Raw genomic sequence first — 24,075 nt, 5'->3', positions numbered from 1 at the left:
GTCGGCCGTCTGTAGTTTCTTTTCTGTCGGTTCAAGTCTGTAGCCTGTTCTGATCTTTGTACATACGTGATTGCTTTGGGGTCTCAGACTCGTATTTGCTTATAATTATAACAAACAAACAGACCGACCGACCGACAGACAGACAGACAGACAGACAAGCCAGAAAAGACCAAAACAAAGGAAAAAATAGAACAAACAGCGCAATGAAAATAGACTGTTCACAGTCCCCTATTTTTCCGTGAGATCGTAGATGTCGATCGTTGAGTTCAACGGGCCGCCATCTTGGTCTCTTGATGCGAGCGAAACTGGGGAGAGTACAAAATGCCCGTGGGTAGTAGCGGTGGGGTTAATAGCATGGAGGTGAAGGGGCGAAAAAAATAGGGCCGGTAAAAATAGATTTTCCGTCTGCCGTGCCCTCCACCACCCCTACCCACGGGCATTTTGTACTCTCCCCAGTTTCGCTCGCACGAAAAAATAGGGGACTGTGAACAGTCTACAATGAAAAAGACCCATGCCGTCTTTATGCTAGAACTTGAGAGCTGTATACAATACTGATTAAGAAACAAACGAATAAATAAACAAAACGAACAGAAGAGAGGAGAAACGGTGGACTAAAAATAAAAAAACCCTTACTTAGGCGGGGTTTGAATTATAATTTTAAAGGTGTCTTTGTTTATGATTGTATCGTGAACAACTTAATGCATATCCAAATCGCCCGTGCTTGTGACTAACATAGGGTAATGGTATTCAATTTCCGGAGAAAATCTTGTTATATACCATGCCCTATTGGGTGAAATTAATGAGCAATCAATAAAATCGATGACAATATGAACGGCGGTTAAAGTGGTTAAAAATCTTGTGGCCTACTATACCTATCAGTCATCGATTACTCATTGATTGTCGACAATAGTAAATGTCCAATCAGCGGTTTACTTGTTGATTACTGATCGATTACTCATTGGCATCACTGTTGCCATAACTTAGTTCAATGTATCGGAGTTTGACGACCCGTACAAATGGCCGAACTAACTGCACTGCAGTTCAGAAGCGACGGGGTGAAACACGCTTATATATTAACTCTTAATATAACCACATGGGGTTATGACGTAGAACATACTACAGTCGCCAATAAATAATACACACGGATACTTGGGTTAAACCCTAGTGGAAAGGTCCATTTTGTTCCAGTGTCATATAACAATGTTGGAAGAAACTGTTAAACTTTGTTAGAGCCCTGTTGGCACTTGTTAGGACAGAGTTTGATTGAAGCTAAACTTTTGACCAACATAAAAAGTCTGTGCGGAACAATGCTGTTTGGACCGTTTGATGTAATATGTTAAACTCGAGAGACAGTGTTCCAACACATTTGGAAAGATCGAGAAGAGGGTTGAAACTAAGGTGCGTAGCAGAGTATTTTTGACCAACTTTGAAGTGTTTGGAAATGTGACAGAACACTGCCTTTAGTGTCTGATATTTGTTGTCCAGTCAGTCGAAACTAACCAAGAACCAAACTGAAAACCGGCGGAGAGAGAAAATCACGGTTACGGATATGGCGAAAACAACAATCTTGTCGAGGAAAAGGTGGTTGTTATTCATCGTGGTAGATGCAATAATGCAACAATCTTTATCCTTACTCTCTTAACTATAATTTATAATTTCATACATAGTTACAAGCAAAACTAGAGTATTGAGCCGTATGGGCTAGCGGAGCAAGGTAGCAGGTTGATATAAGTATTAAATGATTTATTAATGAGTGAGAATAGGGCTTTACACTGATTTCAGTGCAACACACATGGTCGATAAGACACTAAGAAATTCGAGTATATGGCTGTGGCTTTCTACCTGACATAACGCTGTTGCTAAGATTTACAATGCATTTAGAACAACAAACTAATACCGTATCACGAGAGATGAGCTAGAAGGGAAAATAATGGAAAAGATTAACACTAGAAACTTCTTGAAATATGTGATAATATATTTACAGTACAGCAGTTCCAATGTGGAAACTCCCTTTGTAACAGACCTGGTGAGTAACATTGCCTTCTTTAGGGAAATTTTGATCTGTCGAGTTCTTGCGAAAGTTGAAAGAATTCCCTGATGAAGTATGTTACTTAACTTACACTTTATCTCCCTGGTGTAGTGTGCTACCTGCGGAAGCTCCGATACTTGTTAACACAAGGTCTACGTTTCTCGCACTTGCCCTAGCCTGCCGGCTGAGGTTCCAATTCTCTAGGACCCTGAACAAAATGCTCAAGTGAACGCTTTCTTGTCTATTTGACTGATTTCAGGAGTGACGAGGGTAGATTTCTTGTTTTCATGTTGCAGGATTGTACTTTTTAAACGGAAGTCCAAGTTTCATCAGGTCTGATTCAGAGGGACGAATGGAAAATACACACATAAAATAAGAAAAACACACATCTGATAAAACAGCGTTCACTAAATACTACTAATCTAAAATTATTTACATGTAGCTAAAAATCTACTGAATGAAAATCTTCTAGAATATCTATCTATTCTATCTACTTAATCTAATATAAAATTATATACAGAAAAAAATTTAATTAGAATCCGTTTTTAAAATGTCTCATAAAAAAATTACAAATCTCGCGGCATAAAACATGTCATGAGCTGCAGAGACTACAGCGGTTAAGCCCCGTCCACACTACGCCGGAGGAATTTGAAAACGGAGGTTTCATTCTGAAAACGCATCAAATGTTTTCCGGCCAGGAATTTAAAAACGCAACAATCACCGGTCATTTTGGATTTGTGTTTAAGGAGTCGTCGTTATCGAAAAACAACGTTTCCAAAATGTTTTCTGTCCACACGAAAATAACAAAGCCGGCGTTTTCAAATTCTTCCAGTTTGAAGAGCGCTTTCGTGAGGCTCCGCTTTCTTGACGGATTGGTGTGGACGGTAGGGCTAACAGAACAGTAGAAATAAAGCTGCGTTTTTATTCCTCCGGCGTTGTGTGGACGCTGCCTTAGAGTTATTTTCCAGGCCTGATAAATCAATTTTTCTAATCTTGTACATGAATGAATTAAGACTAGGTGATGTTCTAAGACCTATGCTTAGTTTTGCCCGAAGAGAGCGTTCTAAACACCTGATATGGTATAATAGATGATTAAACCAGGGTGGCGTTAAGACAACCTAGTTGCGTATGGTCGTCAAATCTTAAGACGATTATGATACCAACGCTCTGGTTACCGAAGCGTCAGTTCAATTCTCAAACCTGGGTTAGATGCAAAACTAAGTGGTAATTACAGAATGAATGCGTTAATTGAGTAAAAAGTCCTATTTTCATCGAAAATGATTCTGTACCTTTCCAATCGTCGAAAACTCCTTGTATTCCACGATTACGTTTACAAGGCAGTTTTTCACAGTTTTCACTGGATCTGGTATCGTTTCTCCTGACGGGTTGTTGTTACAGACCAGCGGCTCTATCAATGATGGAGCAGCAGCAAAAGAGAAATCGGTTTTCTCTATTAGTTCCTTCCCACCATCCCATTTTCAGTACATAGTTTTGTTTGTTTGTTTTTTTTTTGCAAGAACATCAATTGTTAAAGCGACTGATCGTCAATTTTAATCTTTTATGGGGGTACGTCGAATTCCTTCGCCCGCTCGCTTTTTCGGTCGTCCCCGCTGACAAAGAGCCTGGAGCAGGCTAATACTTACTTTGGTCTTATTACCGTGACCACATGGAGCACGAGGCCCCACTGTAGCCTGTAATGATATTCTTGTCTTAATTTGTTAAACGGTGGCATGTTTGCAAATTACATATACAAGATTTTTTTTTTGCAATAACTGTAAAAATTCTCGCGCACTCATTGGCTAATTTTCATTGTCAATAAGCGGACAGACGCATGAATTTGTAATCTATGCGATGTTGACGCGACGAGCGACAGTGAGCAAGTCGCAATTTGTTATTGTAAAATACGAATTGACGTCAGTTTTTCAGGCGTCTGTCCTGTTATTGACAGCGAATTTCGTCATAACATCATCGTCGACATAACACTGACAAAGCTGTTGATCCGCAGACTGCTTTTTTTTTATAAAGTAGGCTGCGGATCAACAGCTACTTTGACAGTGTTATGACGAAATTCATGATCAATAACAGGACAGGCTCATGAAAAACGATAAATGATAAACATGATAAACCAAATCGAATAGACCTTTTCACGGTTACCTTTGCTCATATGCCTTACAATAAAATCTGGCATGTATGTGAGGCAATTTCGGGCTGTTTTGTAGTTTTAGCCCGAAATTGCCTCGCGTCCACGTTCGATTACATTGTAATGCAAAAGAGAAAAATTAACCGTGAAAAGGGCCATTGCCCGGGCTATCTTGCACTGACAAGATAGGACTATCTAACAGTGGCGTGAAGAATCAATATTAAAACAAACACATCTGATCTAACGTGAACTAGCTTAGTAATGTAAAAGTGCAGTAGCTGGTAATTTTTATGTGAAACAATGAGAATGAATCAGTTATTTTCCCTCGCTAGAATCGGTGTAAAAATATGGAACGGTATCCCACTAGAACTCCGTGAGTTTAGGAAGATACCCTTCAAACGAGAATTTACTGAAGTAAATTTTCGAAAATGAGGAGAGAAATGCTGATATGCCTATTTAAGTTGACTTAAAACGTACGCATTTCATGTTTGTCACGTGTGCATAAGGATCGGCAAATCAAAAAAAAAAAAAAAAAAAAAAGGGAGAATGGCTTCACTCTTTAGGAGTAGCTTTCATCCGTTAAGAGTTTCATTGAAACTACTTGACTTCACTTTTGGTGGATTACCAGAACACTTAGTTAACTATAGAGCGCTTTTCACTTCAGTGTCAAAAGTAATCCTCATTAGCTTTGATTACATTAATACGCTTTGCTATTGGTATAAAATTAACGTACCACTTTCTCATCCAGTCAGACGTGAAACCAAAAGTTAAACAACTCGCGACTCACATTTTCCCGCGCCTTGCGTCAGCCTCATGTATATGGTTCGAGTCTTGATTAGTTTACTGGATTGTCAGTATTCTCCCTGATTGGCCAGTGATTACCTTGGTTGTGGTTACTTTTCAACACTCAATTGAAAACCGCTCTTATAATCAATTAGATAAATAGTTATTCTGATTCGACCCTAGTCACCTTTTAGTGGACGTCTGAGGACGAGTCAGATCAGTTTCCTCTAGTTTGTGAACAGGCTCCAGGCGAGGGGGAAAAAATTTCGGCGAGCGAAGCAAGTCGACAAGCGCCGCTCGCCATTGTCTTTTTCGCCCTGTAACCGAATCGGGAGCCTGTTCAAAGGCTAACTTTCTTTTAGAGATATTGAAACTATTGTCTGCTTCTAAAGTCGGGGGAGAAAGTATCGGTAGATGGAATTTCTGGCTGTCGAGACCGGACTGAGCTCGCCGGCAATGTTCTTCTCAAAGGTACTAATGGACTTTTGAAGTAGTGTAGATTGCTCGCACTTTTAGCGCTGTTCTTTGATAAGTGATTAAAAGCTTTACGGTATTGACCGCAAATACAAACTTATTCCCCCGATTCTCTAACTGTAACTTACCAGGTTGTCTTAGTTATATGTTTAGAGATCCAGAGTATCCACTATAATCTTTAAGAACATGGTGTCGTCTCGTACGTAGGCGTGATTATTCAACTCTGACAGTGGGCAAAACAAGGGGCACCCGCTTGCAATGTTTGTCTCCCGCCTGGGCCTTTGGAAAGACGAGCTGGTTGGATCGGGTCTGAACGCATCGATCACATGCTCCACATTGTCTTGATCCAACAACATCATGGTGACCTTCTGTCTGAATGGCCAGCGGAGTAACGCGTCAAACTCGCCGCGCATGACGACAAAAAACAGCGACAAGTGTGTTCCTTTGCCCATGCCGTCCCCATTCAAATACAGACGGGCGCACATTTTGTACCCGTGGCGACTGGTGTAAAAACACGGGCTATAAATAGACGTCTGGTTTCCGCTGATGGCATCGTTTCTTCGGCGAGCGTAATCCGATATTTTCCAAAGCAGTGTCCCGTCGTACGTGGAAACTTGCTGCTGTCGGACATATTCCTCGATGTCTGAGAGAACAACGTTCCTGAGCGCTAAATTGTGCTCTGAAGATTCCATTCTTCTCTCAAGTCGCCTTATGCTATCCACTGCACCATCCAGCTGGCGTTTAAGTGACGATACCTCTTGTCTCAGATCGTTGAGTTCGCGCCCATTCTCGCTTATTAGGAACTCGATGTTATTATTCCCATTTTCGGCATTCGTGAGACGTCTAGAAATCTCGTCTGTGTTATAAGAGGGTTGTAGCGAGGAGAACGTTGGCGTCACTGCTGGAAGTGTGTCACCATGGCTTGCAACTCTTCTTTCCAACCTTACCAGTCTTTCAGAATTGTCCTGAAGCTTCTGTCTCAAGTCTGTTGTCTCGCGTACAACTGCATCTATGCTTGATATAGCACTGGAAATAGACCTCTCGGAATCCCTCATCCAATGATCGCTGATACCGCCACCACATGCACCACCAGAGGCAAGCTGACTTTTCACTTGTTCCTCCAGACGCAACACAAACGCCAACAACAGATTCAAGTGGAGCATCGAAGACACTTCGTTGTGTTTCGTGGCCTCCGACAGCTTCATTTTCTGTCAAGTAAATAGTGTTAAAATGTAGTCTACATAAGCTTTGATCACGATCCAGTGTTTACATGTAGGCGGTCCATTGTGACAAGCACAACTGGTCCTTTTTTCCCGACCTCTTTGTCTAAATGCTGTTAATGCTCTGATACGTCGGTGAATGGTGAACATTTCTTGAAAGAAATTAGCTCAGTTTTCATGCCTTTCAGTTTAGAATATTTTGATACAAACCTTGCTCTCACCGCAACCAATCGGTTGAAATGCGCAGCACCTCTCAACTGCTTCACAGTCACCATTGATGGGGCTAAGGTGATTTGCCATCTGTCAGTGGAACAGGAGGAATTAAGAAATAATTGGATTAGAAGTGAACGTTATCTTTATTAATGCTGGACTTGTTCATTGAAAAGTCCAAACCCAGGCAGACTTCTCAAGTGATAACACCGGGTTTTGTCCATCCCAGTAGTATTGCCTCTTGAGGACGAAATTGTGTCTCGGTGCATACGCACTGCAAAACTGTAGAATTCTTTGAGAGTAAAGCGCGACCCACTTTGTTCGGTTTCTTATGAGAACAGCTAGAACAAGCAATACAAGTAGTATGCGAATGCTAAATTAGGTATGATGCCTCGTTGCTGAAAATCAAAAAATCTAATCGGCTTTGTTTAATAAGGCTAAAATGGAACAATGGTTCCAGTCACAACTGATTGTGACGTGTTCTCCGTCATGAAGTAAAAAATTCATCGCGTATCAGAAAAATAAGAATTTAAATATGGCTACCTCTCCACGTGGAATTCCTTCTTTGCCACACCCGCGGCACGTCACGAGATACATTTTACAATCCTGTGCTTGGTGAGTCTGAAAAAAGATGGTAAAAAGGTACCAACGAGGGCCGTGTTCAATAAGGAATCTGTGTGTTTAGTATCTGATATCCAGGCACGTTGGATTAGCACGAATAGCAGTCAACATCAGTTCCGCAAAAGGACATCGAAGCCTGATCTGGTCTGATTATTTTTGAGGAGAAAGTAATGTTCTCCGCCGTAAAGCCATTATTAGCTTGCGTCTGAGATCGCTACACGGCGCAAGACAGGGGTGTTTCTGGGGTTAGGGTTTAGGGTAAGGGTATTGCTGAAGATGATCATGATAATCACTTCAGAGATCCACTCCTTAGTGATAGGATAAGGCAGTTCACTAGTAAAGAAGTCAGGTGTCTCGCCCAAGAACATAGCTTATGCCACTTGATCGAGAATCCAGGGTGTTATTCATTAGGCCCCAGCGTTGCCTCTGCGTCTCCATGGTGACTGTATTGAGTATTAACTTCCTAATGCAAGTCACCCAACTAACCTTAAGTACAGCTGCTGTCAAGGATTCTCCACATAAGGGGCACAGCTGCGAGCGATAAGGACATTCATGTTCCACGTGTCGCTGAAGGTCCGATCTCTTAATTCGTTCGCGGCAGTTGTAGTTGGAACAATTCTGTCTTTCCGCAGGGCAGGACAGACGGTGCTTCTATGTGGAAAGGAAAAGCAATACGAACTCGTTCACTTCGCTCTCCACTTTGCATTATTTTGTTTCACTGAGTAAGTGGACCAGGTGATTCCGTGAGAGCCCAATATCGTCCCCAGAGCCCTTGTGTACGAGCATGATAACAACCCTAAGAAAACGTTGTATACCAAGACCATACCAAAGGATTTTTGCTTGTTTTCAGATGTTATGCTTAAAGCTGTGACAGGTTCTGTTTCTTACTCTTTGGTATCTTGTTGTGCTTAGTGAGGGCGACAAGACGTTATGGTTGTACAGGTGCTGCGGTAACTGTGATTATGGAAGGTCTAAATGCATAGTGCGCATTAATTACTCTTAGAGTGCCGTTGATCATCCTACGATAAGTACTGTTATTTCAGGTATAAAACATTTGTTTGGCTTACATCAATGTATCTTACTTCCCCTCTCCATTCGCAGCCATCGCTTGAATTGGGACATGCGACTACCAGAGAAAGTACTTCGCGTTTCATAAAGTTATCAAGAAATAGCTGTAATGTGACATGGACACGTTGTTAGTCATCTGTTGTAAATTAACCAAGGAGTCAAAAATGAATTATATTGAGCATTGTGCGCAAAGCTATGAAACCTCTTTGAAATGAAACAAATAATTTTGCCAAAAGAACTTTTAAAAGCTATTTACATATATACCTGGTCTGCTGGAACTGCAATCTTGTCAACAAAGCAGATAAAGCTTCCATCATCCCTGTGCAATGTAGAAGAAAAGACGAAAGTGTGTGTGTGTGTGTCTTTTTTTTCGGATGTAGAGCTAGAAAGCTGAAAACTGGGGCATTCAGAGAACGATGAGAGAGTTGGCCAACATGGCTAGAATGAAATGGAATTGCCATCACTATGCGACATATTATCATCATTACTTGCAAAATAGGGTCAGCGACATCATGGTATGCCATGCTGCATGTGGTGGAAACACCATAAAATTGTTTGGGAGCAATGTCGCAGAAGCGTAACGCGATTCTACTTTTTGCAAGTAACAACTTCCGGGAGGCCCAGCTGTAATTTTGTAATCTGGTAATAGCGTGCATTATTGCACTTGTGTTGCAGTGTGTGTTGGAAAATCGTCGAAATTTGAGTGAACCCCTCCAAATCCTGCAACGTCTCGCTCAACCTTGCTGGTACGGCAATGTACAATTACGTGAGCTAAAGTTTGAAGGTTGCTTGACCAAATACATATTGGTATGTATCGACACGGTTTTTATCACTTTTTAACAAACATAGATACACAAACAGATCGCCTTGTTTCAAATAGACGTTTCGCATAGAGTGGTTAATAATAGTGGAGCTCCGGCGGCCCGAAGGGCCGCCAAGTGGAACACCATAACTATAAGAACAGAACCACATGCATGCATAAAAATAGAAACCCGTGCAACTCTTTTTTCATGATCAACATGGCTAGCGGCACGGATCGCGGGCGCGTGCGCCCAACGATGACGACAACGACGACGTCGTGCAACATGGCGGCCATACTCCAGCTAATACCAAGTCTTGGTTTACAGCGTACGTGTTTGATATTCGACATCCATGACATGGTCAATTGACACCTGTCAAAACAAGGTATTCACTGACCAGTTAACCGAAGTTTTTTTTTTTTTTTTTATACAAGTGTTTTTCACTGCTTTAGGGTCGGGGCTCCTGGTGTAGTTTGAGATTATTCAAAATCAAAACAGAAGGCCGAAAATATAAAAGGAAAACCGTTACCGCAAAGTTACAAAACTCAAATCAAAATTCTCGCTTATCCTGGGTTAGCTTAATTGGGTTTTGAACAAAGCGGCCGCTTTTAGGTTTGGCTAAATCTGTACATTATATGTGTATGTATTGGCATATGGTGATTAACTGTTGCGCGCAATGCTGCAGAAGTAGACAGCGACGATCTACTTCTGCAGAACATAGTGTCATTTCAAAATAAGGCACAGTCATGATTCTGCAGTTACCTTTTTAGATTCGTGATGCAGGAGTTGCAATAAACATGGCCGCAGCCTGTCTGCACAGGATCTTTTAGAATGTTACTGCACCAAGAACACAGATATCTTGGGTCAATTGTGCTGTTTATAGATACTGTGTGCCCTGCCATTGGGACAGTTGTCAGTCTTGTATCTGACTAATTAAAGCACTTGTTTCCCTGAAAACAGAATCGGACAGAAAGAATGAAAGTCAGTCAAAGTTGGAGTTGAACACTGTTTGAGTAGTTGAATGTTGTGATGTCATCGTTGGCGGCCACCGCGGAGTAACGGCGCGCTGATTTTATTGAGTGAAGGATTTATATACAGCGTCGGGGAGGGGCGTTGATGTCTGTTGACTTGACCAATAATCCTTTAATAATTGATTCACCAATGGCTGGCGAAGTAATGTAAAAAAAAGCAAAACAGCAACTCCTGTCCCTGTAAAAAGAAAAAAAAAAAACAGCTCCTGCCAAGGCTGATGAAATGTTATTCTCGGAGTAAGGCAAGCAAAGCCAGGTAAACAAATCACTAAATAGAGATGGGTGACTAAAACCAATCTACAGGTACAGTGTCCATGGGACACTGATGTAATGCCATAAATTATTTGCGTTTTACAACTGAAGTTTGAAAAAGCTTTGCTATCCTTTTATAATGCATTACTGTTCTCCCCTTCCCTACCCAATGCACTATTGAAACTCAAGAGATATGATGGATACAAAATTTTAGAAATAGCCATGTCCACAAACAGCGTAGAGATAGATATGGCTGATATAAGAGTACGGACCAGCATTTCAACTGAAACGAGCTCTGACTGTATATTCCTCAGTTTAGGCCACTGCTTATTTAGATATTTCCAAAGGGCCCTGATAATAGCAGGCAAGTCAAGAATTTAAAGACAACAACAAAACTTTTAAGTTTGAAAGACATGTTTCGACAAAATCTACTGTCATCTTAAGGCGATTGATGTACAAGCTAAGGCGTTGGAAGTTGAATTTATAATAGGAAAATGCTAATTGTGATGAACTGCGACAACAAAATGAAGCAAAGCGTGAAAGAAGTAATACAAAGTAAGGTAAAGCTGAGTTAAGAGGAAGTACGTTGAGGATTAATGTCAGTAACAAACGCAACGCAAAAGCTCCGTCTCTAGAATCCTGTAAGTTTTGCAATCAGTAGATAATTGGGCTCTGTTAGTAAAGGTCTGACAAGTGAAGCGTGGATAGTTAAGTCAAGCTCGTTAGTTGAGCAATTTTCTATACCTTCAAATACAATAAAAGAGTTTCTTGGTTTCACGAAGAAATTCATGTTTTGTCCGTTGCGTAGCAAGTAATGTCACATAGCTCTGTAGTAACACTGTAGTAAGTGACCGACACCTTCATATTTACTTCAAAACAACATTGCATTCGAAACTTGCTGGAGCATGCAGTTTGTTTATTTGAAACGAAATTGAAAATGAAACTGCGATCGTTGTATCTTTACTTGGAAAATTACAGCGGCCACTAAATTTCGTATTTCACTGATAAACATCGACTCGATTCTGCTGAATAGTTTTCAAAACAGTTTTAATCGTCTAATTCTAAGCGATAACATTAATTGAAAGCTATGCTAGTGATTTAGTTTAGGTCATAAGTGTTATTGAATTCGGTTTGCATGCCATGACAAGACTCTTCCTGTTCATAGCCTCATTTGTACATACTCAGTAGGGCGATTTATACTTCGTGGTGAGTCTCGCTACTAATCCCGCTCATCGTACATACCGCTCATACTGGGTGCGTAAGCATACAAAGGGGTCTTTATGCACTGCCATATTTACCTGCAGGCGTTACATTAGTCTTCCTGCATCACAGAACCAGTCTTTGTTTCCTGTAGGGCACGACCCTACTCACTGATTCCAAGAATTCAACGACGCAGACAACAATGATAAATAATTTAAACCTTTCCAATTCAGTCTTTTCCATCGTTATCAAGTAAAGCTTTCGCGTACATTGCTATATATGAAACAACTATACGAAACACATAACCAGTTGAGGTCAACAAACCGTTTATAACCGACGCGACTACATGTACAATCGCACAGCCTTTAGCACTACTTTGGAGTCGAGTACCATTCAAGACAATGGCGCTAGCTCCTTATTAACAGACGAAATTTCGCTACAGATCTTTTCACTTAACAGCTTTCACTTTCATCATGAACGGTAAGATTCACTTACATTCCTCGAAAAAGGATTGGTAGCGTGGAACATAGCATGTCTGGTGGAACTCCTTTCGCCTCCGATGTGTTATTCCATACGCGCTTCACTGAACTTGATTGACATCTGTTGGATTATTTTACAACTCCGGAATATTAAATTGGCTTGTTACCCGAACGACGACGGGGAATCCCCAAAGGTTGAATACTGTTTACCTTTCAAATTGAACGTACTTAACAGAGTCATGAAATACAATCGTAGCACTGTGGATTGGAATATGACCATCGCGTTGTCTCGTTGTCTTTCAGTTACAAATTTTGTCGAATACATATTTTGTTGAATTGCAACACTAGGGTTTAAATTTAAGATTCCAGCCTTAATACAATGGCGGTCAATATCAGTATAAAAAAGATCGAAATTGTAATATGCAGTGGGCTTATAACAGTCATAGTAAGCTAACCACAAACTAAGGAAATTAGCGTTATTCTGTCGGTTTTCGTAAAACCCAGGGCGTGGAATATACTAAACAAACATGGTCTATTTAAAGACCCTCAAAACATTGGTACATGTGGTGAGTCGAAACTTTCTAAAGAATTGGTAAGAACATTTGCCAAAAGTCCTTGTAGATAGCTGTCATAGTCTCTTGAAGCTGTTCATGGGTGAGTGAGTAATACATGCAGTACATGGCCCAGACTACATTATATAATATCATTTTCTTATCTCAGCGTTCCAGAGCTAAAGAGCTATCACGAGAATTCAATCTACATCTTGGGAAGAGTCTTGTGTATGCTAACATAACTTAACTTTAAGCAAGCATTACACAAAACTGCCTGACGTTCAGAGAAACTAGAGTTAAAGTGCGCTCGTTAGTCACGTGAACGGGTTGTACACATGCATACGCAGGTTATGAAACGAATAATGTTTTCTTTCCGCAATAGCAGTGATGACTTTGTACAGTGATGACCGGCGACTTTATAAGTCATCACTGCTATATGGCAACCTGAAAATGTGACTATTGTGCATTTCTCAAAACAACTGTACGACATCATCGTATCATTTTTAGCCATTGTTTTCTATTTTCGGTGTGGCAGCCAATCATCGAGCATCATTTTCACAAGAATTTGACCTCAAATGACACTAAACGAATTCGGAGATGTTGTTTGAATACTCGAAGTGAATATATCATATCAGTCGCGTATTCCATGTTTCTCAGTTCATGTATGTTTCTTACGTCAAGTACTACACAGATGTTAACCAAGCTAACGGAAAAGTAATTTATGAATATCGCCATCGTCGAAAAGGGCGTTTTCCCTTTGTTGATCTGAATTTCTGGGCTGAGACTCACCGGACCGAAAATAATTTTCGATGTTTACAGAACTGTATGTAAAACGCTGCGCTCAGCCAAATGCGATTACTGAGGTCATACATCAGTACTAAACGACTGCGCGGTGAACTGAGACGAAAGAAAAACAACGTTCAATTGAGAAAACGTAGAAAACCTTTACCCATTACTCAGGAATTGATTTGTTACCACCGGAAATTGCAGCAAATTTATAAGTGCACTGTGCACGTTATTTTGTGGGTGTTAACGATCGCCGAAAATTGTTTTTAGAATTAAAAACAAGTGCATCAGTCTTAAGGTCGTAGCCGATTATACACAGTCTAATAAGTGATTTGCTATACATTTCATTTTACAGTGTTAAGCCAGAAAACGAACTCTTACCCACTGTGCTACATTAACTCTAGCATTAATTAACTCTGCATACTCTAAATCTGTAGCTTGATTTTAAAATAATTACGTGTGCAAATTTTAAGTTTTACTAGAGGCGATCACGTTGCACGGTTTTCTTAATGCATACATTGTATTGTTACCATCCATAAGGAACAAGCAAAACTAAAACGAACTAAGACATAATGAAACATGGCACAAAAAAAGTTAGTTTAAAGCAATTCACAGCTTACGTCGGTGTTTGTTTCTCAGTTCGTCGCTAACTATAGTAAATATATTTATGTCAATGTTCTGGAAGTGCGTTCCGTTAATTTATTGACGTATCGTCACATCCCAGATGACCGCCTTTATGGGTATTGTGTTTTCTCTTAAACCAGCATCAAGTCATCATCATTATCACCCTCTGTGCACTGAACAGGCATTCTCTCTGGAAAAAGAAATCATAACCTATGTGTTAACAAAATACGTTTTCATTGAAACTAAGAAAAACAGCCTAGGGTTCTCAAGAGAGAAAGGTTGTCTTATATGGCGTTACATGACTAAATCATTTTTTTTATGTATTCAAGAATCCTGTGGTCTGAAATGTCGTAAACAGCGCGTAAGGACACCTGTCTCGTTCACTGGTGTTCACACACTTAGAAGAGAAAATAATAAGACAACCCATAGCTGATCAGTTTAAACCACTATAAAAAAAAAAAAAAAAAAAAAAAAACGTTTTCGTTCAGTTACTCACCTTCGTAACAATAATTTCCAACAGGTCTTCTCTTTTCCTCGTCATCCCTCGTGGCACGCAAGTAAAACCACCAGACAAATGAAAAACACCACTTCACCATTCTAGACATGCAACAAAGCATTTTTCCGTGGCTGTAACTAAACAATTTTCCGAAAAGGCTTCTCTGGAAGTGCACGGTTTCGCCAACTAAATCGTCTTTTTAATCAGTGTGTGTGAACACTTCAAATTGCGCTCTCGTCTTCACCAAATTGGATGTGATGATAGACGGTCACTCTCAAGACCACAAGAACGCGAGCCTTGTGCGGGTTGGCTTCAGCAGCACAGATCCTCTACAATATCTAGTACTTAGCCTCGAGCTGCATTTTTCATACAGCCCTTGACCCAATTGAATATAACGTGGGTGACACTTCCACTAAAAGCAACCGGATGTATAACACCATTACCGTGAATGGCGGCCAATCTTTAGCATAATTTTGATACAGAAATTGACCACAAATGCGAGACTTGTGACACTGAACTAATTCGGAGATACTGTTATTTAGTGTTAAAAAAAGTGAATATCTTGTTAGACGCGTATTTCGTGTTCACCGGGGTCTGACCTCAAGGGAAACGTCAAGTACTACACGGACGTTAAACAAGCGTAAAAGAACTTACAGTATATTATGAATATCGCCAGTCTATAGAAAAAGTTTTTCCTTTATTTGACTGCCTTCTAGGCTGAGACTCCCCGAAGCGAACATGATTGGCGAGGTGTTACAGAATGTTTTGGGAAACGGTCCAACACGACATCAGTGATATTACTAGGGTATCTAAAAGATAGTAATGCTGCGGCACATTCTGTTGATAGTGACATATTTAACGCCGTGATTCATTTATCTGCGCGTTCCAACACTTACATTAACTGTTATTTCTCAAAGTAGTGTCAAATCGTGGTGTCACTTAAAATCTGTCGTTGTATGCATCAACTTCATGCATGATGACGCATCGATGGCGAGGTGTGACAAAGGATCGAGAAAAAAAAGCACATTGTGATCTGAAGTATGTTTGGGCATAAAACGATACACATCAGCCTCCCCTTTACCAGATCGCGAAAATCGAAAGATGTGGAAATTGTAGGAGCAGAAATCTAACTTACAAATTCTGTACTGGCACGCATTAAATATCTCTAGAACTCGACAGAAGAACACAGACTGTGTCGAGAACGTGTCCACCGCGATGTGTGAAAATGCTCAAGCTTTAGCTTAAAGTCATGTTTCGATGAAAAGGAATAGATTGCAGCATTTATGAAATCAGCGTGTTCCACGGTTTTCGTTTGTTTTAATTATTCTACAGGCTTTAGTAACGACGATTTCTTAAGAATTCGGCGAAGGAGGCGAGACTGCTAAGAAATGACATACTAAGATTAAGATGTCACAATTAATCGTCCAGATTTACAAACTTTCACATACTGCATGGCAAGAGTTGTGAAAGTCAAGCACGATCTCCTTCACATCGTTTTACAGGTAAATCAGAGCAAACTTTCTCAGTGGAATCCACGCGAAAAAGGACGACGGCTCGACGAGTATGACATCCTCGTGTTGTTCGTGGCGCAATGCGCTCCAGTAAAAGTGGCGCAGTGCAGTCTGGTTAACTGCAATGCATTCTGGTAAAAAGTGATGAATTCGAGAATTCGTACCCCCTTCTATATATTCTTCTTAAATCCTGATTATGTTGCTGCTCGCTCGCTCCACAGCAACTACCACCGGAAATTGCAGCAAATTGATAAGTGTACTGTGTTATTTTGTGGATGTTTATGATCGCCGCCGGAAAATTTATATTGGAATTAAAGACTTGCGCATCAGTCTAAAGGTCGTAGACGATCATGCACAGTCTCATAAGTGATTTTCTATTCATTTTATTTTACAGTCTCTACAGGGTTAAGCTAGAAAACGAACTCGTACCCGCTGTGCTGCTATTATTTGTTTGTACTGACTCACTGGAGTAACGTTTATTCAGCCTACTCTAAATCTGTAACTTGATTTTAAAATGATTACGTGTGCAAATCTTTAAGGTTTACTAGTGGCGACAGCCTCACCAAACGGACAGCATCGTTAACATGAAATTTCTTTCAGTTCCAGATCCTGTTGCGCAATTTTGCGCTTAGATATCGTTAGACTTGTTAGCATCCATATGAAGAACAAGATAAAACACAGAACTTCGACGAACAAAGAAATGAAGCATGGCACACTAAGAGTTACGTGGATGCATCCAATAATGATCAACGAACGATTTGATTTGAATATCGGGACAACCTGCGGCATAACTTGCTCCGCACGGATGCCAGTCACGGTATCATGTCAAATGTAAATAATTCACTTTTGTACTTTAAAAGTAAAGTAAATTCTAAATCAGGGAAAGAATCTGGCGCTGATTAAAACCTGTCATAAATTTCAGGTGCATAAACTTGGCTTTGGAAATAATTAGATCGTGGAATTAACTTTTGCTATTATTTGCGAGGTAAATAATCCCAGTGTACATTATTACAGAACTAGACCTACTATTTCTTTGTTGTATTTCCTCGATTGCAGTTGAGCCGTTGTTTGTAGATAACTCTCTCTTGGTTTCAGGGTTATTCAAATTGCACACCAGCAACTCCCTTTAATAAAAGAAACGATGTAATGCTGCAGTCTGATTTCATCAACTTTCATAATTTTTTTCAGTTTTGCAAGGTCAACGAATTTGCTCATGATTAATTCTCTGCGATGATTGCACCATCATCAGAGACATACTGAGCTAATTTAAAATGACTTACAATGTATCTATCTATGGCGTGCGAATAATTTTGTCAAATATACAGCTGCTGCTGTAATATAACAACTTGCTAAATTATATGAACGTCTAAGTTTAAGTGGCATGCTTGGAACTAGGTAGATGTAGCTAATCACATTGACCGCTACAACATTCAACATTTAACTTTTTTAACATTTTAACATAATAGTTTGTCCGATCCCCCAGTGTCGTCAGATCGGACATTTTGACACTAGATCTTTCAGTTTCAAAGTTGAAAGTCCGAGGGGAATGCCCCCGTTTATTGCGCATAATCTCTTTTTACTGCGCGAAGCAATAGGTTTAATCTTTTTTCTTTCAGTTTCTTCCCCAACCCTTCCATTACAGGGGTGCTTTGCATTCATCCAAAAATTCCGGAAATTTCAGAACGGGAGGTACTAGTTCAAAAATTTCATGGGAAAGTATCTACGAAAACAGTGATGTCGAATGTCCGAAATGCGAACCATTCAACAAACATTCCGGAAGCAAAATCGGCAAACCGAATAGAACGAAAATTTCCGGGAAAAAATGTTTAAAGTTTGGGTGAGGTTGTCCTCTTCTGCGGATAGAAATTCTGGGAAAATGTTCCATTCCGGTGCAGTTGATGGGAAAATGTTGTTCTAGTCACCACTGGAAATTTTCGAATATTATACCCGGGAGTTTTCGTGGAACGGAAAGTATCTCGGGCTTTCGCCCGGGGGAGGAGGAGGGGGTGGTACTCCCAGAAAAATCGGGTGGGGTGTGCGGCCCGCCACCCAAAACCCTTACCCTATTTATGACCAAAATCTGCGATATTTCCTACCCTATTTATGATCTGACCAAAAATTCGAAACCCTATTTATGACCTAACCCTTAAATCAAAACCCTGTTTCAGACCTGCGTTATAATAAGTTTCCTAGTTCAGACCAATGTTAAATTACCGAAAACATAATTTGTGAAGGGCCTTTGATGATTTTCTTTTCGATAATGACGAAAAAGTGGCTTCTTTTTAAAAACATACCCATATCCTGGCTAGAGTGCAAAACCCATACCCTATTTATGACCAAAATGGCCAAAATCAGCTAAAATCGATACCCTATTTATGACCAAAACAGCTGAAAAACCATACCCTTTGGGGCCGCACATACCTATATAGCCCATATAAGGGAGTACCCGCCCCCCCCCCCACTCCCCGCGGCTTTCGAAACCGAAGCATCTTCATGTACCAATGGAGGGTATCAAGTTGTTACCAGTCGGCACTCCCCCGTCGGCTTTTACAAACAAGGATGCTCTTGGGTTATGGCGTAAAATTGATATTGCTAAATGCTCCACATGTTATTGAAAAGAAAACAGTGTACACAAAGGTTAATTTTCTCTGTTCTCTGTTATTAATAATACATTGCCAAAGCATAAATATGACAGATTAAAAAGGCTGAAAGTTCAGTCCATTGCATTTAAAGCCCTGCGTTTACGTCTTCCTATTCAATAGGGTTGATTGATATTGTGTCAAGGGTAATAATATCAGTAAAATGCGCATCGATAAAACAAAAGATGCGTGCTCAAGCAAAAACACTTACAGCACACAAGCAGCTTGAGTCTTCGTGTTCACTGTTTTTTCCCTGCACATTTTGCATTTAATTAATATCTTCCTTGAGTATTTGACTTACCTTTTGTGTCAGTATGTTAATAGCACGTTATTGTAAAACGCACAAATTATACTTTTCGACATCTTACTTAAAAGCAAGATGTTGACAAAATAGCCAATACAACCGCAGGCAAATTAGAATACATCGGGACGGAATATTCCGCTTGAAAGCGGAAGTTAAAACTACTTGTCAAGCAACCGACTGAATTTCGTCGAAGCCGTTTTCAAATTCGGTTATATCACTTCGTAAACGATTGCAAACAGCTGTTTTTCTTAAAATGACTTAAGCCCTAATATCTATCTTGGGATCCCATGAAGAACGTTAACTTTGTTCTTCTTATGCAGTGGTTCTAGTGAAAACAACGTAATAGGAACGAGTGTGGTCACTTTTTACAGTGTTCCTCTGTTTACCCTTGTTCATTATTACGCTTACGTCTTAGCTGCTGTACTCACTGGGTTATGCTTATATTGCAAGTAAAAACGTGCACTAGAAACCGATTTTGAACTAGAATGCGCTAGTCGACCTTTGGTAAAGGCTGTGTTTTTAACTGGAGGTAGTACGTACAGGTTCAAGATAACAGAAGTATGTTCCTTGCTTTACCTTAAGTTGCACGGATCGGACTTGGTGCAGCGATTTTCTGGTATAAAGACATTTCGACTCCCCAAGTTTTGCAAAATCCTGCAGATAGCCCGACCAAAGACCGACAAAATCATCGAGTTCCGTACGGAAATGGTTTCGATAATTGGGGAATCCCCAAAATCCTATTTTAAGTGCAAGGAGGGGGGGGGGGGGGGGGCATACACAGACATTTGCTATAGGCATCTTGCTGTTGTGGACACTTGAGTTGTTTCGGGACAAAATGATAACCAATGAGAACGACTTTCACCCAAAGAGAAATAAGCCATCAGTGAGACGAATCGGTTACCCTATATAGAATTTGTACAGGTAAACATGAAGGAAATTAAGGCATAAGTTCTTCGAGCACTAATGTTCAATCTATGTACTTACATTTGCTTCATTATTCAAAAGCCAGCTATTTTTGTTCACGTCCATGCCATTTTTGTTATTATAAAAATTACCTATTGAAAGAGAGGGAACTGATGTTTGATTGGTACAATCAGCCAATCAAATATGTCATAAAGGTTTGATCAAGAAATTGATAAACGTATCAATATTTATCGTATCATTTGAGCACTTAAAACGCTTAAATGCTGGTACTTTTATCTATTTTCGAAGGAAATTAATAGAAAAGTACCGAATGACTCAGCCTTTAAAGAGGAAATAATGTAAACCGGCCAAGATAGTCTCATAGCATATAAATTATTGTCGATTTTCATGTGCACTGTTTTTCGAATCAATTTAAGCGCCCTTATCCCAGGTTTAAAATCAAAAATAAATGTTGCTTGTTTGTGTTCTTACCCAGAATGTAATTCTCTTGTTGTTTCGGGAACTGGTTTGAAGAGGTCTTTGAACGAGTGGAACATAGACAGAGCATTCCAAGGACTAGACTATCGCAAAAAAGAAAGAAAGCATTTCTGGAGGGCAATATGTAATATTTCATGTTTGCAGAGGCGGGGAAATTTATCATTGTGTAACGCATTCTTTTACCGACTGAGACAGTCTGAAACGGCGCAGCAACGTGATAGTCACAGGTCATCTTCACTATTAACTTCTAACTTAAAAATATCTTGAAATTTTTGTTACGCAGGCCGTGCTGTTGAGATGTGAAAACTCGGCCTTTGTTTTACGTTTAGGGAAGTTTGCGTTGATCATCCATGTGCCGTTGCTGTGTTTGCTTGATTAGGAGAATGCAGCTTCCGGTTTTGACCCGCCATATGCAAATTACGTTAATATTGTCACGGTAGATTTGACCTCCATTTTGTTTATCATTATTATTCTACTACATCGGATGAAACGAGCTTGGAAAGCATATCTATTTTAGGATTTCAGTCTACTGGCTGTATATATATGCAATTATGAAATGATATGCAAATTCCACTCTGTTGTTCATAACGGTTCGACATACGTAGGCTTGGGAAGACTCCCGATCAAGTTTTGGCGCAATTCATATCCGCGCGCGATATGATAAAACAAACGTCAAATCCGATTTATTGAAGAGTTTGAAATAAACGAGAACTCAACAATTGTTGTTATACTTACTGAATCCTGGGTGTTCTATGTTGTAGAGTTTATCTTAGTTTATTTTGGTACAGTGCATTAATAATCACAGTTTCATCGCTTTCGGGTTGAAGTATAAAATCTAATAAACATTATGGACCGTGGTGTGAAATCATTTAAACGCTGCTATCATAAAGTCGGTCATCATGACTTCGGGGCAGTCTGTAGGTTTTACTAGTTACAGAAAGATTTCAAAAGATTTATATATCCTGCGTCAATAGCTAGCTGATCAGTGCAGTCGATAGTGATCTTCTGACTACCGTGCATAAAAATATATCACATGATTTTAAAATCTTATTAGCAAAGGGTGATGGAGTCCACTGTTTGATAAGTTATTCAGATTTGTTCAGTATATCTATTAACTAAAGTCCTTACCTTAGAAATCCCCTATTGCTTTGTGTCTCGGCCTCTGCCAGTATAGAATGATAAAACTGCTTCTGTAAGAGTATTTTATTTTGAATTTTGCGCTGTTTCCTCTGCAGCCAATAGGAGAACGGATATCTTAGGACCCGCGCTATATAAGGAGCCTTGGACTTAGCGAACTTTTTTTTAGACACGGAGCTGTCAACATCTCCGGGTCGCGATGCACACAAGTTTCTTACATCTGCTGTTACTACGTACGGTGCTAATGAAGAAATATCTGAATATCTGAAGCGTGGAAAGTGTTTGTAAAATGTTAGGTGGAGGTGACATTGTCACAGAAAAACGCGTGCGGGTAAGTACACATCACTTTCTGTTACATCGATTCTCCCTGTGCTGTTGTTAGCCTCTAGACCTGTATTTCACGAATTGTTTTGGTGCCTCTCTTTTCCTAGGTAACTCTCGAGATTGACGAGAGCAAAAAGGATGAAATTATTCGTCTCCTTCGAGAAACCGAGGTCTTTTGCGAAGTTGTGTCCGTACGGCGCATCCAAAGTGGAAGCGGCCCGGGGGAAACGGTTAATAGACTATATAGTTCGAACGTTTGATTTAGTTAACTAATCTCTCCTTCGTAAACTTGGCTTCTTTAAGAAGATTCCAAACTCGATTGCAGGAAAGACGTCGGCCAGTTAGAAAAGCAGAAAAACTATTTAAGGATAATTTGATATAACAACACCGTTTCGAGAAAGCAAGAGTTTTTTAATTGCGGGCTTTTTCTTAGTGATAACAAATGCAACTTGATTCCCCGGTGTCGAAGGTCACATCACAGGGGAACTGAACACTGTATCAGCAATAACATAATCATTTACATTCTTGTAAAATAAATGTACTGTTATTTACTTGTGTTCCTGGGTCTTTTTGGGCCGTTAAGAAGGGATTTTACTAGAAGCGAAGGCCACATGTTCCCCATATCATCTTGTCTGCCGCTTTGTAAATGTAACGCTCCGATAACATCACGAGTTATTATCTTCATATAACTGACTCTTCTAACGCGCGGCCGTTATGGAACCCGAGAATGTCTCCCCCGATGACAGTTAATAGTTACAGTGAAACCTGTATTTAAGGGGACACCCTTGGGACATTCACTAGTGTCCGCTTTAAGGTCATTCCACTGAAATAGAACCTGCACTGAGGTTATTGTCAAACTTTGCCTATTGATTGTTTATATTATAAGAACTTATTTTGAAATAAAAATGAGGGGTCCCCATGTTCGTTTAGGAGCAACAGCACCTTGTTTGTACCCAATAAATCCTTATAATAGCACCATGATTATAGCCCCGATTGCATGCTAAATTCACATTTCCGACGATTGTTTCTTGTTCTACACTGAGAATTGGTTCTTATTTATTTTACGGAGAGAAATCTATTACTCAATTCAAAACAACAGAAAAAAATGATAGGTCATCGCACTCGTTTTCGAGGAAATGACGATTTACCTCTATGGCGAGGTCCAGCTGTAAAGAAAAAGCCGCCATTTTTAATGTGCCCGCGCTAATCACGTGTGAAATTATGTACAGTAGGGATGCGAAGTGCAATACTGGGGAATGACCTTAAGCAGGTTCTTATATATTGTGCAACAATAGTTAATTATTAACCCTTTTATAACTCAGTGTAACACAGTGTAAGATCAAAGTCTGCTCATAGCACAATGTCCAGTCAGTCAATATATCAATCTGAAATAATCTACTTAGCTTTAAAACGACATCGCTGAACAATTTTAAAGGAGTCTGAACTGATTAAAGCCCTTGCCGAGAGTGTCCGCTTATCGCAGGTTTTGCACAACAAAATGGCTTAACTGATTGGTGTCTGCGTCCGCTTAACAGAGGTGTCTGCTGAGCTGAATGCAGGTTTATTTTACAGTAAATGGGGATGGAAAATTTTGGGATTCAAGCTGGTGTCCGTTATATAGAGGACGTCCGCTTAATATGGGTCCGCTTAATACAGGTTTCACTGTAATGCCGAAAATGTAACCTCCAGACGTAATCGGAGCGTCATATTTACAAAGCGGCAGACAAGATTATATTTGAAATGTAAACCGCCTTCGCTTCTATTCAAATCCTTCTAAACGGATCATAAAGACACAGGAACACAGGGAAATAACAGCATATTTTTTTCCCATGAATGTTATTGCTGATACAGTGTTCGGGTCCTCTGTGGTTACATCATCCTGCTTCCGGCGATACCTAAAACATTCAATGTGGATTTGCATCCCTTCTTACTTTTATTAGACCAATGGGTATTTCTGCTCAAGAAGAATTGTTTATAGCAACGTGAAATGGAACA

At 40.0% G+C, this 24,075-nt stretch overlaps 1 protein-coding gene and 1 long non-coding RNA gene across 7 annotated transcripts; one reads left to right on the top strand and one right to left on the bottom strand.

Moving 5' to 3' along the window:
• Positions 1-1,623: 1,623 nt before the first annotated feature.
• On the bottom strand, positions 1,624-21,818 carry LOC110040368 (TNF receptor-associated factor 2-like). 6 transcript variants are annotated; one of them, XM_089275046.1, is made up of 8 exons: positions 21,748-21,818; positions 10,108-10,295; positions 8,810-8,864; positions 8,545-8,649; positions 7,964-8,128; positions 7,400-7,477; positions 6,857-6,946; positions 1,624-6,634 (listed from the first exon to the last, which is right to left on the bottom strand). In XM_089275046.1, exons 2-8 carry the CDS (start codon positions 10,245-10,247, stop codon positions 5,576-5,578), a joined length of 1,692 nt encoding a protein of 563 aa, XP_089131172.1. In that variant the 5' UTR covers positions 10,248-10,295; positions 21,748-21,818; the 3' UTR covers positions 1,624-5,575. The 6 variants fall into 6 exon arrangements, with proteins under 6 accessions (XP_089131172.1, XP_089131173.1, XP_089131178.1 ...); XM_089275047.1 differs by lacking the exon at positions 21,748-21,818 and adding an exon at positions 20,614-20,695; XM_089275052.1 differs by lacking the exon at positions 21,748-21,818 and adding an exon at positions 17,302-17,405.
• Positions 21,819-21,941: 123 nt separating this feature from the next.
• Positions 21,942-22,631, top strand: LOC149102434 (uncharacterized). The gene is made up of 2 exons (XR_016202478.1): positions 21,942-22,087; positions 22,188-22,631. It is a non-coding gene; the product is annotated as an uncharacterized LOC149102434 (long non-coding RNA).
• The last annotated feature ends 1,444 nt before the right edge of the window (positions 22,632-24,075 follow it).

This window comes from Orbicella faveolata, unplaced genomic scaffold (genome assembly GCF_042242905.1).
Source record: "Orbicella faveolata isolate gen_17 unplaced genomic scaffold, um_ofav_v1 contig_36, whole genome shotgun sequence".
In the NCBI taxonomy this organism is placed as follows: domain Eukaryota; kingdom Metazoa; phylum Cnidaria; class Anthozoa; order Scleractinia; family Merulinidae; genus Orbicella; species Orbicella faveolata.
The sequence above is the reverse complement of the archived record's forward strand: the minus strand, read 5'-3'. Positions and strand labels throughout refer to the sequence as shown.